Below are 15,951 nucleotides of genomic sequence, written 5' to 3'. Positions count from 1 at the left end.
TTAATCAGTAAAACCAGTGTAAGACCCCCTTCTCTCTCTTCCAAAGTCAATTTATATGTTTCCAAAAACTTTCCAAAATTTCAGTACGCAGTCCCATCGGCAAAGTTAGCCAGGATCACCAAACAACTCGACGATCCGCCGATAAGGACTCTTTCTCACCTTTTGGACTTGACTTCGGTATCTAGTTGTTCTGTTCATTTAGGCAAGCTGGGTTAAGCTCGTCGTTCCATTCGGTGCATTGTCGAAAGGAATTTTGATTTTTCGAGTTGGATTAGTTCATGAGCCAACTTAGTGGACATTTTGGCAAGTTGTAAGCTCACTCGGCGAGTCTCCGAATGGCTTTTGTGAGCTCCAACCTTCCTTTTTGTCACGACCCAGGAGCACCCCCAAGTCGTAACAAGGCGTACTCGACCCCGAAGGGGCCTTATACGAGCCACATAGTCATTCATTGCATTCAATAATGAAAATAGTGCGGGATAAAAAAAACTTATTTACATCCACACAATTGAACTTCATTAAAACAACTTTAAAAAACACACAGCGGAAGTCTAAGTCTCACATGGCCATCTTAGACACAGTCGCAAAACATAAGTAGGGACACGGCCCTTTACAATCAAAAGAAGTCTATTACATGAACAAAAGAACTTAAAAGTCTTATCCTCGAATCCATGAGGACATACCAAGTCTTGGAGGAAAGCAATCCAACACTTCAAACTAGCTAGGAGGGATCACTTGCCGGAACCTACACTTATAGTAAAAGTATGAAGAATATGGGTTAGTACACAAAATGTACTAAGTATGATGACCATGCAAGACATGCTTAAAAAGGGACATTTTAGTTAGAAACCATGCATTATGCCACCTTTTTGAAATATCATGAACAATAGCATAAAAGACATACAAGACAAGCATAACATCAAGTAAGTCATAATATCACCTTTAAACAATATCAACATGAAAACCTTTACCTTGGACCTTCACCTCAAGAAACCCTTATGCTATACCTCGTGCAATGTATGGATGGCGTCCCATACCACCATCCATACTAAGGCACCACATTTAGGTCACTTAAAGTAACTTATCATTCCTTTCTTTCACCTTTGCACAATATTCATACATAAGAGGTATATCATTAATTAAGACATGACAAGGGAAAATAACTCGTAATATAACCCAAGTATAACATGCATAACATATTAAGCATTTAAGAGCCAACATTCTTTAATAACCTCATTTAGGGTACATTCATGTCACAGTCATTAGGATTTAGAGAAACTCACTATGACCCTCTCCAAGCCTACTCGTGCAATGTATAGGTAGCATCCCATACTACTACCTACACTTTGTAGAACCTGTCAAGAAACCATAATGAAATCTCACATGATGGGAAGTAAGCGTTTAACCGACATAGACCATGAGAGCTTGTCATGGAATCCGGTGTCATGAGTCCCCACACCGAAAAGAGGTGGTCTACTTGCCTAAGGAAGACCGGTATATATAGCTTAATGGATCCACTAGCTTCCTATGCGGGCACATAGTTTATGGGATAAGGTAGACGATCATTGAAACTCATGCCTAACTGTCGGGGGAGTTTCCATCTAACCAAATCCGCTCGGTGCTTAGCCTACATTCCCATAGAATAGTTCATTACTTTGACATCATCACACATGAAAGGGTGCCATAAGCCTACCGATTCAAGGTACATTATTTAACACATGAAAGGGTGCCATAAGCCTACCGATTCAAGGTACATTTAGGAAAGCTCATTAACTCCTCTTGAAAGGGTGCCATGGGCCTACCGATTCAAGTCTCATCATTAACCTTTATGGAAAGGTGCCATAGGCCTACCGAATCCAAGGTTCATTACTTATCATTAATGGAAGGGTGCCATTAGCCTACCGATCCAAGGTTCATTATAAGCATGTGTGGAAGGGTGCCATAAGCCTACCGATCCAAGGATTCAACAATCAACAATATAATCATTTATACAAGAAAATGATGCATAAGCCCTACCAATTCAAGGTATACTTTATATTGAAGAATCCTTCATATTATATCATCAACATTCATGAGTGTCATCAACACATCTCTGGATTTCCATACATCTCATAACTCAAACTTTAAAGCATCGATTCATCAATTCTCCATAGTTGGACATTTTGTCAAACACCTTGAAGGCATGTAATGGAATCAAAGAGCATGGAAAATAGGGTAGTAATTATGCAACCAAACCAGTGAACAACCTACAACAACACCTTTACATTCATAACATGATCACATTATCTTCATTGAATTCTCATTCGTATAATGTCATGATAACACTCCAATTTCTCATACTATGCCTTTAAGGCCATAAGCCTCACATACCAATACACCAACAATACACCATAAAATAAGCATGGGTAATGACATACTTCAACAATCTAAAGACCTTTAAACAAGTTTGATTCATATACATTCATTATCTAGCAACCCACTTCATAAAGGCATAAACTAGGAATAGAGAGAAATCATGGGTTCATGGAGTATTTTCATCTTAAATCGTCAATACAACAACAATATAACCATAAAGTGCCATTAGAAACCTTTTAAAACCATTTGGTGGAAGAACCCATGAGATTGAGTGAAAACCTAGATTTTTCATACTTTGAAATAACTTTGGATTTGGCTCCTTGAATGGAAAATTAGACAAGGATCAAGACCACCATACCTTTGCTATGATCTCCCACGAAAATTGATGAAGACACCACCTTCAAACCAAGCCCTAGCTCCAAGTTCTTGACTTTCTTAAATGGAGGATTGTAGAGAGGGAAATGTTTTTAGGGATGGGAATGAACTAATGGTATATAGGAAATAATATAAGTCTTTTGAAAAAAATGGTCCAACACTTAGAAAAAATTTCAGGCGGGTGAACAGTAATGAACAGTAAAATTAGCTACTGGAATTTGCATTTTCTGCCGGACAGATTTTACGAAAATGGGCATAACTTCTTCGTCCGAACTCCGAATGAGGTGAAACGAAGTGCGTTAGGTAGCTAACTCAAAGGGCTTTCCATGGATATATTATGGGCCACCCAATTATTTGTGTGCTAGGAGATATGACCCTCCAAAGTAGACCCTCGAAAAAGGCTTCACTTGGAAATTTCGGATTTTGATACGGTTGCTCTAAAATTTGGGTTAGACCCATTTCCCACTCAATTTGACCCCCTAAACAAGAATATGAAGTCGGATTTTCGAAAAACGAAACGGATCTTTTAATATACAGCTAAACAAGTTTCCGGTAACTTCCGAAGCACATTTTTAAGAACTTTTGGGTCAAATTCAAATATAATCATTTCATTAAGTTCTCGACTCCAAACTCACATGTGAGGCTCTAGTTTCACTCTATCATTTTCCGAGTCGTTACATTATCCCCCACTTAGGAACATTCGTCCTCGAATGACACTTTAAACACATAAGGGGTAACAACTCAAGTATACAGCCCATCAACATGCATACAACATCAATACAAGTACATAAATATCGGAGGAAACATCAACTCCACATCAATGAGGCTCAAACAACTTCATGCAATTCAAGAAATTAGGAATACATCTACCAATTCCTTATGCATCAAGCTTTACCATTTCTCATTTCATTGGATGAACTTCCTTCTCCAATTTACATCACACTCATCCCAAAATTATTAGGCACATTATGCAATTTTCTCACAAAAGTACAATTATGCAACATTCTCAAGAACACATTTAAGCATGCCTAATAAATCAACTCATGCAACATTTAAGCATGTTCAACATTTATCCTCATGAAGCATATAGACAACTCAACTAAATGCACATCAACACGAGGAACACGTTTATGAAAACTCATTTTATCATTTAACAAGAATTCAAATAGGACATGCATAACATAAGGAGACCATGGAAACTCATTTTCACCCAAGACTCCAAAACATAAAACAAGCTACTAGGAACTCTTGGCCTCAAGCTTGAATAAGAATAGAAGGAATGAGATAAGGATATCAACACTCTCAACAACCTTGCTATTCAACCTACCATCCCCCACTTAGAAGAAAACCCAATTAAGGCAAACATGAAAAACAACACCATAGAAACCTCATCAAGACATTCATGACCATAAGGAACTAAAACTTACCGGCGCCTTCATTCGGATTAGCTTCCTTGTCCTTGCTAGCTTGGAGAGCATAGAAACGACCATAATTTGGAGGAATAGGAACCGTTCCATCTTTAGAAGCTTGCTTTGCCTCCCTTCCTCTAGCCGTAAAAGTAGGACAATCTTTCACCTTGTGATCATTCTTCCCACAACCATAGCATCCATTAGTACCGGCTAGGCACTTCCCATAGTGCCTCTTGCCACAAGTGGTGCAAGTAGGTTTAGAAAATTGAGATCCACCACCTTTATCTTGGTTAACCTTAGGAGCACTTGAAAAATCTTGATCTTGAGCCCTCTTCTTGAACCTAGGTTGACTTTGCTCATCGGATCTACCCCTCTTCACATTCCTATTCATCCTCTTAAGTTTGGACTCCTCAATGGATTGAGCATACACTATGAGCCTAGAAATGTTCATGTCATTATGGAGCATTGCCGTATGGCACTCTTCCTTGACTAGGTCGGATACGCCGGTCACAAACCTACTCATCTCATCCCTAGGGTTTGACACCAAAGATGGGGCATACTTAGACAATTGGGTAAACCTCAAGGAATACTCTTGCACACTCATATTACCTTGCCGAAGATTGATAAACTCCTCAACCTTACACTCCCTCATCTCACGGGGAAAGTACCTACCAAGGAAAGCTTCCTTAAACTCCTCCCATTCTATAGGATCCGCTCCCACCGGCCTATTAGCCTTCCATTGAGTGAACCAAATTTGGGCAACATCTTTCAATTGATAGGAGGCAAGCTCCGCCTTTTCTCTTGAAGTCACCCCCATAGCACTCACTACCTTATACACTTCATCCAAAAATTCTTGGGGATCCTCTCCCACCTTAGAACCTAGAAACACCGGAGGATTCATCCTCACAAAGTCTCTCAACTTAGAAGCCATAGTACCCTCATTAGCATTCACCCTAGGCCCCATATCTCTAGTCGCTTGAGCCGCCATGGCTCGGGCCAAGATTAAGAAAGCCGACCTAATCTCTTCATTGGTCATATCCGGGGGAACCACCGGAACCTCATTCTCTTGCTCACCTATAGGAACTTGATTGCATTGCACACCTTGACCATTTTGCACAACTTGGGGAGGAACTTCCTCATTCACATCCTCTTCTCCTACTCTCCTTGCGGGTCTCCCTCTTGTATTCATATCCTATAAACACAAGAGAAGGATAAGGATAAGAACACTTATAGAACCACACTCTAAGGCACGACTTTAAGAATATGAAAGAAGTGTAACTTCTAGCATCCTATAGCCTCTCGCTCATAGATGTGTCGCGACTCACACCGATGAACAAGACTCTACTAGATGTGGCATGTGAGACATCGATCCTAAAAAAAAACATTTCCAAAATCTTATGCTCTGATACCATGTTTGTCACGACCCGGGAGCACCCCCAAGTCGTAACAAGGCGTACTCGACCCCGAAGGGGTCTTATACAAGCCACATAGTCATTCATTGCATTCAATAATGAAAATAGTGCGGAAAAAAAAAAAAAAACTTATTTACATCCACACATTTAAACTTCTTAAAACAACTTTAAAAACACACAGCGGAAGTCTAAGTCTCACATGGCCATCTTAGACACAGTCGCAAAACATAAGTAGGGACACGGCCCTTTACAATCAAAAGAAGTCTATTACATGAACAAAAGAACTTAAAAGTCTTGTCCTCGAATCCATGAGGACATACCAAGTCTTGGAGGAAAGCAATCCAACACTTCAAACTAGCTAGGAGGGATCACTTGCCGGAACCTACACTTATAGTAAAAATATGAAGAATATGGGTTAGTACACAAAATGTACTAAGTATGATGACCATGCAAAACATGCTTAAAAAGGGACATTTTAGTTAGAAACCATGCATTATGCCACCTTTTTGAAATATCATGAACAATAGCATAAAAGACATACAAGACAAGCATAACATCAAGTAAGTCATAATATCACCTTTAAACAATATCAACATGAAAACCTTTACCTTGGACCTTCACCTCAAGAAACCCTTATGCTATACCTCGTGCAATGTATGGATGACGTCCCATACCACCATCCATACTAAGGCACCACATTTAGGTCACTTAAAGTAACTTATCATTCCTTTCTTTCACCTTTGCACAATATTCATACATAAGAGGTATATCATTAATTAAGACATGACAAGGGAAAATAACTCGTAATATAACCCAAGTATAACATGCATAACATATTAAGCATTTAAGAGCCAACATTCTTTAATAACCTCATTTAGGGTACATTCATGTCACAGTCATTAGGATTTAGAGAAACTCACTATGACCCTCTCCAAGCCTACTCGTGCAATGTATAGGTAGCATCCCATACTACTACCTACACTTTGTAGAACCTGTCAAGAAACCATAATGAAATCTCACATGATGGGAAGTAAGCGTTTAACCGACATAGACCATGAGAGCTTGTCATGGAATCCGGTGTCATGAGTCCCCACACCGAAAAGAGGTGGTCTACTTGCCTAAGGAAGACCGGTATATATAGCTTAATGGATCCACTAGCTTCCTATGCGGGCACATAGTTTATGGGATAAGGTAGACGATCATTGAAACTCATGCCTAACTGTCGGGGGAGTTTCCATCTAACCAAATCCGCTCGGTGCTTAGCCTACATTCCCATAGAATAGTTCATTACTTTGACATCATCACACATGAAAGGGTGCCATAAGCCTACCGATTCAAGGTACATTATTTAACACATGAAAGGGTGCCATAAGCCTACCGATTCAAGGTACATTTAGGAAAGCTCATTAACTCCTCTTGAAAGGGTGCCATGGGCCTACCGATTCAAGTCTCATCATTAACCTTTATGGAAAGGTGCCATAGGCCTACCGAATCCAAGGTTCATTACTTATCATTAATGGAAGGGTGCCATTAGCCTACCGATCCAAGGTTCATTATAAGCATGTGTGGAAGGGTGCCATAAGCCTACCGATCCAAGGATTCAACAATCAACAATATAATCATTTATACAAGAAAATGATGCATAAGCCCTACCAATTCAAGGTATACTTTATATTGAAGAATCCTTCATATTATATCATCAACATTCATGAGTGTCATCAACACATCTCTGGATTTCCATACATCTCATAACTCAAACTTTAAAGCATCGATTCATCAATTCTCCATAGTTGGACATTTTGTCAAACACCTTGAAGGCATGTAATGGAATCAAAGAGCATGGAAAATAGGGTAGTAATTATGCAACCAAACCAGTGAACAACCTACAACAACACCTTTACATTCATAACATGATCACATTATCTTCATTGAATTCTCATTCGTATAATGTCATGATAACACTCCAATTTCTCATACTATGCCTTTAAGGCCATAAGCCTCACATACCAATACACCAACAATACACCATAAAATAAGCATGGGTAATGACATACTTCAACAATCTAAAGACCTTTAAACAAGTTTGATTCATATACATTCATTATCTAGCAACCCACTTCATAAAGGCATAAACTAGGAATAGAGAGAAATCATGGGTTCATGGAGTATTTTCATCTTAAATCGTCAATACAACAACAATATAACCATAAAGTGCCATTAGAAACCTTTTAAAACCATTTGGTGGAAGAACCCATGAGATTGAGTGAAAACCTAGATTTTTCATACTTTGAAGTAACTTTGGATTTGGCTCCTTGAATGGAAAATTAGACAAGGATCAAGACCACCATACCTTTGCTATGATCTCCCACGAAAATTGATGAAGAAAGCCTTGAATCCAAAGCCCTAGCTCCCACTTCTTCTTCTTCTTAAATGGAGGATTGTAGAGAGGAAAATGTTTTTAGGGATGGGAATGAACTAATGGTATATAGGAATAACATAAGTCTTTTAAAAAAAAAGGTCCAACACTTAGAAAAATTTTCAGGCGGGTGAACAGTAATGAACAGTAAAATTAGCTACTGGAATTTGCATTTTCTACCGGACAGACTTTACGAAAATGGGCATAACTTCTTCGTCCGAACTCCGAATAAGGTGAAACGAAGTGAGTTAGGTAGCTAACTCAAAGGGCTTTCCATGGATATATTATTGGCCACCCAAATAATTTGTGTGCTAGGATATATGATCCTCCAAAGTAGACCCTCGAAAAAGGCTTCACTTGGAAATTTCGGATTTTGATACGGTTGCTCTAAAATTTGGGTTAGACCCATTTACCACTCAATTTGACCCCCTAAACAAGAATATGAAGTTGGATTTTCGAAAAACGAAACGGATCTTTTAATATACAGCTAAACAAGTTTCCGGTAACTTCCGAAGCACATTTTTAAGAACTTTTGATTCAAATTCAAATATAATCATTTCATTAAGTTCTCGACTCCAAACTCACATGTGAGGCTCTAGTTTCACTCTATCATTTTCTGAGTCGTTACACTTTTCTTCAGCTTTTACAACTTTTTGTTTCTTTTTGCATTGTAATGTCATTGCTTTGTTTTAAGCCTTCATGGTTGCACATAAAAAAATTTAAAATCAGTTATGAAAACAAAATAGAAATTGAGGACAGTAATTCATTAAATAAAAATCCATAAATGAGTCAAAATTCTCGGCTCATCAACACCCCCAACTTAAACTTTTTTTTGTACTCAAGTAAAACACAAGATCAATTAGGTCGATATGAATGTCTACAAACTAGTGCTCCTTGAGACTCAACATGAAAGTGCACACAAGGTTCAATCCAAACATGCAATGTTCAATTGTTCACTCAAAGTTTCCAACTATGACTCACCATCATCAATTAGAGTTCATGCTCACAAATGGTCACTTCAAATGCAAATTCATGCCCAACAAAAGTGTTGGAATGTCCTGACATCAAGAATGATTCCATGCTCTCACAAAGCCAATCAAGGAATACAATTAAGGAATCGAAATCAACTCTCACACTCCCAATGAAAAAAAATGCATGATTTTACCCATAGGCTTACCCGTATTTTCGAACCAACACATCACTTGGCTTATGCAAGATCAAAAATGTCTTTCAAGGCTTATAATTGTGTTGAGTGTAAAACTATGATCATTTCGGCTTAGTGACTCTACCTTCGTGAAGCATGGCTAATATTTTTATTCTTTTCCTTTTCTTTCATTCTTTTCATATTCACAACTCATCCTTGGCCTATTCGTAGCACATAAAAATTTTGGTATAGCTCATTGGACACCCCTATTATTTCCATCATAATGCTCATGGATACAAATTATTCATTTTTTTTCTTTTTCTTATTTTTTTAATATATGGAGGGATTCCATCTTTTTCTTCACCACATAATCCCAAGGTCGAATTTCACGAACTTCTTACTCAGTTTCTTTCCTCATTCTTACCACACCCTAACTTAGGCTTTTGACGTAAGTTGGTTGATGAGTCGAGGATTTGACTCATTTAATGCTTGTTATTGAATGAATTAGTGTCCTTAATGCATATTTCGTGTTCATAACTTATGCTAATTTGTTTATATGCAGCAATGAAGGCTTAAGAACAAGGAAATAACATTACGATGTGAAAAGAAGCAAAACAATTGAAGAAGTTGAAGAAAAGAGAAGTTGGAGCTCGCAAAAGTAACTCAGCAACTCGTCGAGTGAGCCTACAACTCACCAAACTTTCCAACAAAGTAGCCCATGAACTAAGCCAACTCGGTGTCACAGAAGTCATTTTGATGGTTCGCTGAGTGGATCTCGTAGTGCAACATAGCTCGCCTAAATGAACTGAACAATAAGATGCAGGAGTCAAGCCAAAAGGCATGAGGATGTGTGTGTCGGAAAATCGTCAAGTTGTTCGGCTATCCTGACTAAATTCGCTAGCCTGCATTTTGACGTATTGGGATTTTTTTGGAAAAGTATAAATTAATTTTTTAGAAGAAAAAAAGACACTCGTACATAGTGTATTACACAGTTTTTAGAGTTTTTCACATACTTTGACATTATTGAATACTCTTGGAGGTTTTTGAACTTAGATTATTAAGGATTAAAGGTTTAAGTCTCAGTTTCAGCATTTACGCTTTGGAGATTTTGTCAATTCGATGGAGCATCATCTTGGTAACAATTTCTTACTTTTTGCTATGATTGGCTAAACCCCATTTCCTTAGGGGTGTGATTATGTAATTGAATACATAAATTAGCTTATGGGTATGGTCAATTGCTATAATTAATGTTGTTTTGAAATGGGTTCAATCACTTATTCATGTTTTAATCTATGAACTAAAGTTGCAAATTTGGTTCTAGTCTTAACTCTCGATGTTTGGTTGTGAAAGATGCATAGAGTCGAATGAGTGATTGATAATTGTATTAACTTAGGTTTTTACAACCTAACTTAAGAAAGTGGGATAAGTTAAGGAATTTGTTGTTTTGTATTGTGAAGCTTGTTGAGGTTCGAGAGAAATCAGTCGAAGCATGATTGCTGATCGAGATATAGCTATTATATTCAAAACCCATCCTACCCATTGAGATTCAACAACTTAAATCAATTGATAATTACCCACTAAGAGAAGTTAGTGTTAAATTACTCATACACCCCTAAGGCTCTCTTCATACTTGTTCAAACTTTGTGTTAGTTGTTTCTGTTAAGAATTGGTTACCAAACTCTATTGATATTGATATTTAAAAATCGTTGATTTACTTTTTTATGTCATGTATTCCTTTACTTTTACAAGAGATTAGAGCACTTCTACACTTCGTACTTTAATTCTTTACCGTATTACTCCTTATAGGATCGACCCCAACTCATTGTTGGGCTTATACTTGTTGGCGACCACCTACACTTTGAATTATAAAAGGTGTAGTTGAGCATTATGAAAATGACGCCGCTGCCCGGGAGTGATGTTTAGAATTCTTTTATCGAAGTGTTTTGGTGAACTAATTTAGTTGTAGTAGAATTTTCTTATTGTTTGCTCTCAATAGGTGAAGAAATGAGTGTGAACAGGAGCAATGCGAGTCTAATTGGACACAATGATGATATCAGGGACTTGAATGATGTCAATGCGAATAAAATAGGAAGTATCGGTGCTATTTGTTTGCCCCAACTGTGGGCAACACTATTTTTTATGTAGCCGGGACTATGCTTCAGCTTCTCCAAATGAAAGGTTTCTTTGGGGGACTTGCTTATGAGGACCCTCATGATCACATTTGGAATTTTGTGGATGTGTGTGGACTGTTTTCCTTCAAGAATATCACTCAAGAGTCAATTTGACTTCGTTTGTTTCCCTTATCTCTAGTAGGGGAAGCAATGAAGTGGTTGGCCGAGCTGCTAAGAGAGTCAATTACTTCTTGGGAGGAACTCACTGAGGTGTTTTATGAAAGATTCTTTCGTCCCCCGAAGATGGTGAAGTTGAGGGATAACATTAAAAATTTCAAGCGGATTGATGGTGAACCTATTCATGAAACTTGGTTGAGATTTCAAAAGCTATTTCTCAAATGTCCCACTCATGGATTGCCGGATAATGTGCTCTTGCAATATTTCTACCGGAGTCTTAACACTATCAACAAAGGTGTTGCCGATCAACTTATTATGGGTGGTATTATGAGACAACCTTTTGACGTGGCATTGTCATTGCTGGATGAGATGACCAAAATTAACCGAACATGGCATACAAGGGAGGATCAAGTGTCTCCTTTAAACCTCGGGCTGACCAAGTAACAATTGTAAAAGAACGAAGAACGTGATGAGAACATGGCCAAGATAATGACCTAAATGGACTTGTTGACAAAACATGTCATGGGAGGTGGTTATAAGGCTTGAATGCGGTTAGTGATAGTAGTGGTGTGAGTTCGGATGACACACAATTTGAGGACATGTACAACTAAGAGGTATAATTCTTTTCAAACCAAGCAGGGAGTTCTCGTCTGAGCTATCCAAGAGTGGGAATCAAGGTTGGAACAATGATCGTGATGGTGGTTGGAGAGATTAGGATCGATATTAACGTGATAGAGGTGCAAATGGAGAGAGAGGGACGGTTATAGAGATCGTTATGGGCCTCCTCACGAACGTTCAAAACCAAAAGAACCAAATGCCAACCCCAAAAGCTTTTGGATCGAGGATATGCTCGCCCACATCCTAAACAAGGTAGAAGGAACAGATAAGGTACTCAAGAAGATGAAAGTTGATTTCTCTTCTTTGAATCAAATGGGAACCTCACACTCGGTTTCCATAAAACAACTTGAGACTCAAATGGAACAAATTTTGGCACACTTAAATCCAAGACAAAAGGGGGTCTTCCTAGTGACACATTAGCCAACCTGAAGAATGATAATGCCCAATGCATGGCTATTTTTACCCGAAGTGGTAAAGTTATGGGAAGTAATGTGCCGAATTATGAGAATGAAAGTTCAAGCACATGGAACGTTGTTGTTGTTGAGAGTGATGGACTTGCCTTGGAATTGCACGTAGAGCTCCAAATGGAGTGATCAATACCCCAAAAGGCCTTGATTTCGGTGAGGCTGAAAAGTCAAATGAGTGAATTGTTCCTTCCTTGGTACTTACAAAACCATTAACCAAAGTTGCTCCACCATTTCCTCAAATAACTAATAATAACCGTCCCCACCCTTAATTAATTAATTATGAATTAACAACTTTACCCCTTAATTGGCTGAAACTTGACTGTTTTTGCAATTGTGACCCACGAAACCCCCACCTACGAACTGTAGGTGGGGTGACGCCCCGTATTGTTGGCTCATCGTTTGGTTCAGAGAAGGGGGAGGACCAGGGGAGAAATGGGGAGACTAAGTCTCAACCCATGACCCCCACCTATAGGGCGTGGGTCCACCCACGGTTCGTGGGTGCCCATTCGTAGATCATGTTGTCTTTTGACAACTTTTTGGGCCTTCACTTGGGTCCTCCTCAAGAACCCTTGGGGGGTCCTTGGGGGTCATGCCTTGACGTGTAGGTCCTAAAACATTAGTACTAAGTTAGGGAGGTCATTTTACGACTCTTATCTTCATGTTAACCCTTTTCAGGACACTAGACTACATGTTAGGCTCTAGCTTAGGTCATTAGATTTCCGGGGTGTTACATTATTCCCCCCGGGAACATTCGTCCCCGAATGAAAATCTAGGCACCAAACTAAGTTAGAAACTCTAGACTAACAGCCCATTATGCATGAAACATCAAAAATGTCCAAAACTTGCAAATGCACTATTGAAAATGAGGAAACTTCGACTCCATCACAAAACATAGTCAATGCAACACAAGGAAGTAGGAACTACATCTACAAACCCAATATGCATGAAACTCATCAATTCACATAAACATGGGAGAAACTATCTTCTCCAACTCAAGCAAGCTCAACACAACAATATGGAGCCAACATGCCATTTCATCAAAACATAACTAAGCATGTTCATCAATTAACCTCATGAAGCCAAATATGCAATCATCATACTAAAATGCAAGTCAACATGAGGAACATATAAATCATGAAAAATCATTTTATACTAAACATGAATTCTCACAAGAACATGCACAATATAAGGAAATCATGGAAAACTCATACAATACTCATGACTCCCAAAACACTAAAAACTCAAGAAGAATTACTTACCTCAAGTTTGAATAGGAGTAGAAGGAAAAAGATGAGGATAACGGGACTTCATATCAGCCTCGGCCTCCCATGTAGCACCCTCAACTAAGTGATTCCTCCATAAAACCTTAACGGAGGCCACTTCCTTATTTCTCAACCTCTTTACTTGCCGATCCATAATCTCTACCGGAACCTCTTCATAAGAAAGGCTTTCATCAACTCCTAAACCCTCTAAAGGAAAGATGGATACCGGATCACCAATGCACTTCTTAAGCATGGAAACATGAAGCACCGGGTGAACCGAAGCCAACTCATTTGGTAAGTCTAGCTCATATGCCACTTTCCCAACACGTTTCAAGATTTGGTATGGGCCCACATATCGGGGACTTAGCTTCCCCTTTTTGCCAAACCTCATAACACCTTTCATAGGTGAAATTTTCAAGTAGACCCAATCTCCAATTTCAAATTCTAGATCCCTCCTTCTAATATCGGGCATAAGATTTTTGTCGACTATGAGTCGTCTTCAACCTTCTCTAATAAGTCGAACTTTTCCAATGGCATCATAGACTAGTTCGGGACCAATTAGAGAAAATTCACCTACTTCAAACAAATCAAACGGTGATCTACACCTCCTACCATCTAGTGCTTCAAACGGAGCCATGGCAATACTTAAGTGGTAACTATTGTTGTAGGCAAACTCGATTAACGGTAGATGGTCATCCCAACTACCCTTAAAATCTATGACACATGCCCTCAACAGGTCCTCTAAGGTTTGAATGGTGCATTCCACTTGACCATCCATTTGAGGGTGGAAAGCGGTACTAACCTTAACATTGGTACCAAGCCCTTATTGGAATGCCTTCCAAAAGTGTGAAGTAAATTGAGTACCCCGATCTGAAATGATAGATAAGGGAACCCCATGCAACTTCACAATCTCATTGATGTACAACTTGGCATAGTCTTCCACCGAAAATGAAGTCTTGACCAGAATAAAGTGGGTTGATTTTGTCATCCTATCAACAATGACCCAAATAGAATCATGTTGCCTTCGAGTACGAGGCAAACCGACAACAAAGTCCATATTCACATCCTCCTACTTCCAAGTAGGAATATCTATATATTGGGGCAAACCTCCAGGTTTTTGGTGTTCGGCCCTGACTTGTTGACAATTCGGACATTTGGCAACAAAACCCGCTATATCCTTTTTCAAGCCATTCCATAATAGACTTCCCGTAGATCATGGTACATCTTGGTGGCTCCCGGATGAATAAAATACCGCGAACCAGGAGCCTCTTCTAAAATTTACTCTCTTAAGCCATCAACATCCGGAACACATAATCTAACTTGGTACCTAAGCACCCCATCTCCCCCTTGGGAGAAAGCCTCAACGGACTTGTGAGGAACCGATTCTTTCAACACCATTAATACGGGATCTAGATGTTTCTTAGACTTCACATCAACCACAAAGGACGATTCGGAACTATGATGGGCCATAACTCCACCCTTGGTGGAATCCACTAGTTGTACACCTAACCGGGCCAACCTATGCACATCACGAACCAATTCCTTCTTATCATCTTCTACATGAGCCACACTACCCATGGAAAATCTACTTAGGGCATCCGCAACTACATTAGCTTTGACGGGGTGATAAAGGACACTCATGTCATAATCCTTCAAAAGCTCTAACCACCTTCTTTGTCGGAGATTCAAGTCATTTTGGCTTAACACATATTGGAGACTCTTGTAGTCGGTAAACACATCTACATGGACCCCATATAAGTAATGTCTCCATATTTTCAAAGCAAACACCACTGCCACTAATTCAAGGTCATGAGTCGGATAATTCTTCTCATGGACCTTGAGTTGCCTTGAAGCATACAAAATCACCCTACCATGTTGCATAAGGACACATCCCAAACCCACTCGAGAAGCATCACTATATACCACAAACCCATCGTTACCCTTTGGTAAGGTCAACACCGGAGCGGAAGTAAGTCTATCTTTCAACTCTTGGAAGCTTTTCTCACAAGCCTCCGACCACACAAATTCAGCTTTCTTTTGAGTCAAGGTCGTCAATGGAGAAGCAATTGAGGAAAAACCCTCAACAAATCTCCTATAATAACAGGCCAAACCCAAAAAGCTTCTAATATTTGTAGGAGTTAGAGATATAGGCCAACTCTTGACCACATCCATCTTCTTAGGATCAACCTCAATACCCACGCTCGACAC

General features: G+C 39.1%; 1 protein-coding gene across 1 annotated transcript; it reads right to left on the bottom strand.

The window, feature by feature from the left end:
• Window positions 1–540: 540 nt before the first annotated feature.
• On the bottom strand, window positions 541–5,325 carry LOC125849427 (uncharacterized). Its single transcript, XM_049529539.1, has 2 exons — window positions 4,155–5,325; window positions 541–742 (listed from the first exon to the last, which is right to left on the bottom strand). The coding sequence occupies exons 1-2, from the start codon at window positions 5,323–5,325 to the stop codon at window positions 729–731; spliced, it is 1,185 nt and encodes a 394-aa protein (XP_049385496.1). The 3' UTR covers window positions 541–728.
• Between the last annotated feature and the right edge of the window lie 10,626 nt (window positions 5,326–15,951).

Source organism: Solanum stenotomum, chromosome 1 (genome assembly GCF_019186545.1).
Source record: "Solanum stenotomum isolate F172 chromosome 1, ASM1918654v1, whole genome shotgun sequence".
Taxonomy (NCBI): domain Eukaryota; kingdom Viridiplantae; phylum Streptophyta; class Magnoliopsida; order Solanales; family Solanaceae; genus Solanum; species Solanum stenotomum.
This window is presented reverse-complemented; position numbering and strand designations above follow the sequence as displayed.

Excerpts from the sequence above, each read along its gene's own strand:
- LOC125849427 (XM_049529539.1), bottom strand. The coding sequence starts at position 5,325 with ATGAATACAAGAGGGAGACCCGCAAGGAGAGTAGGAGAAGAGGATGTG.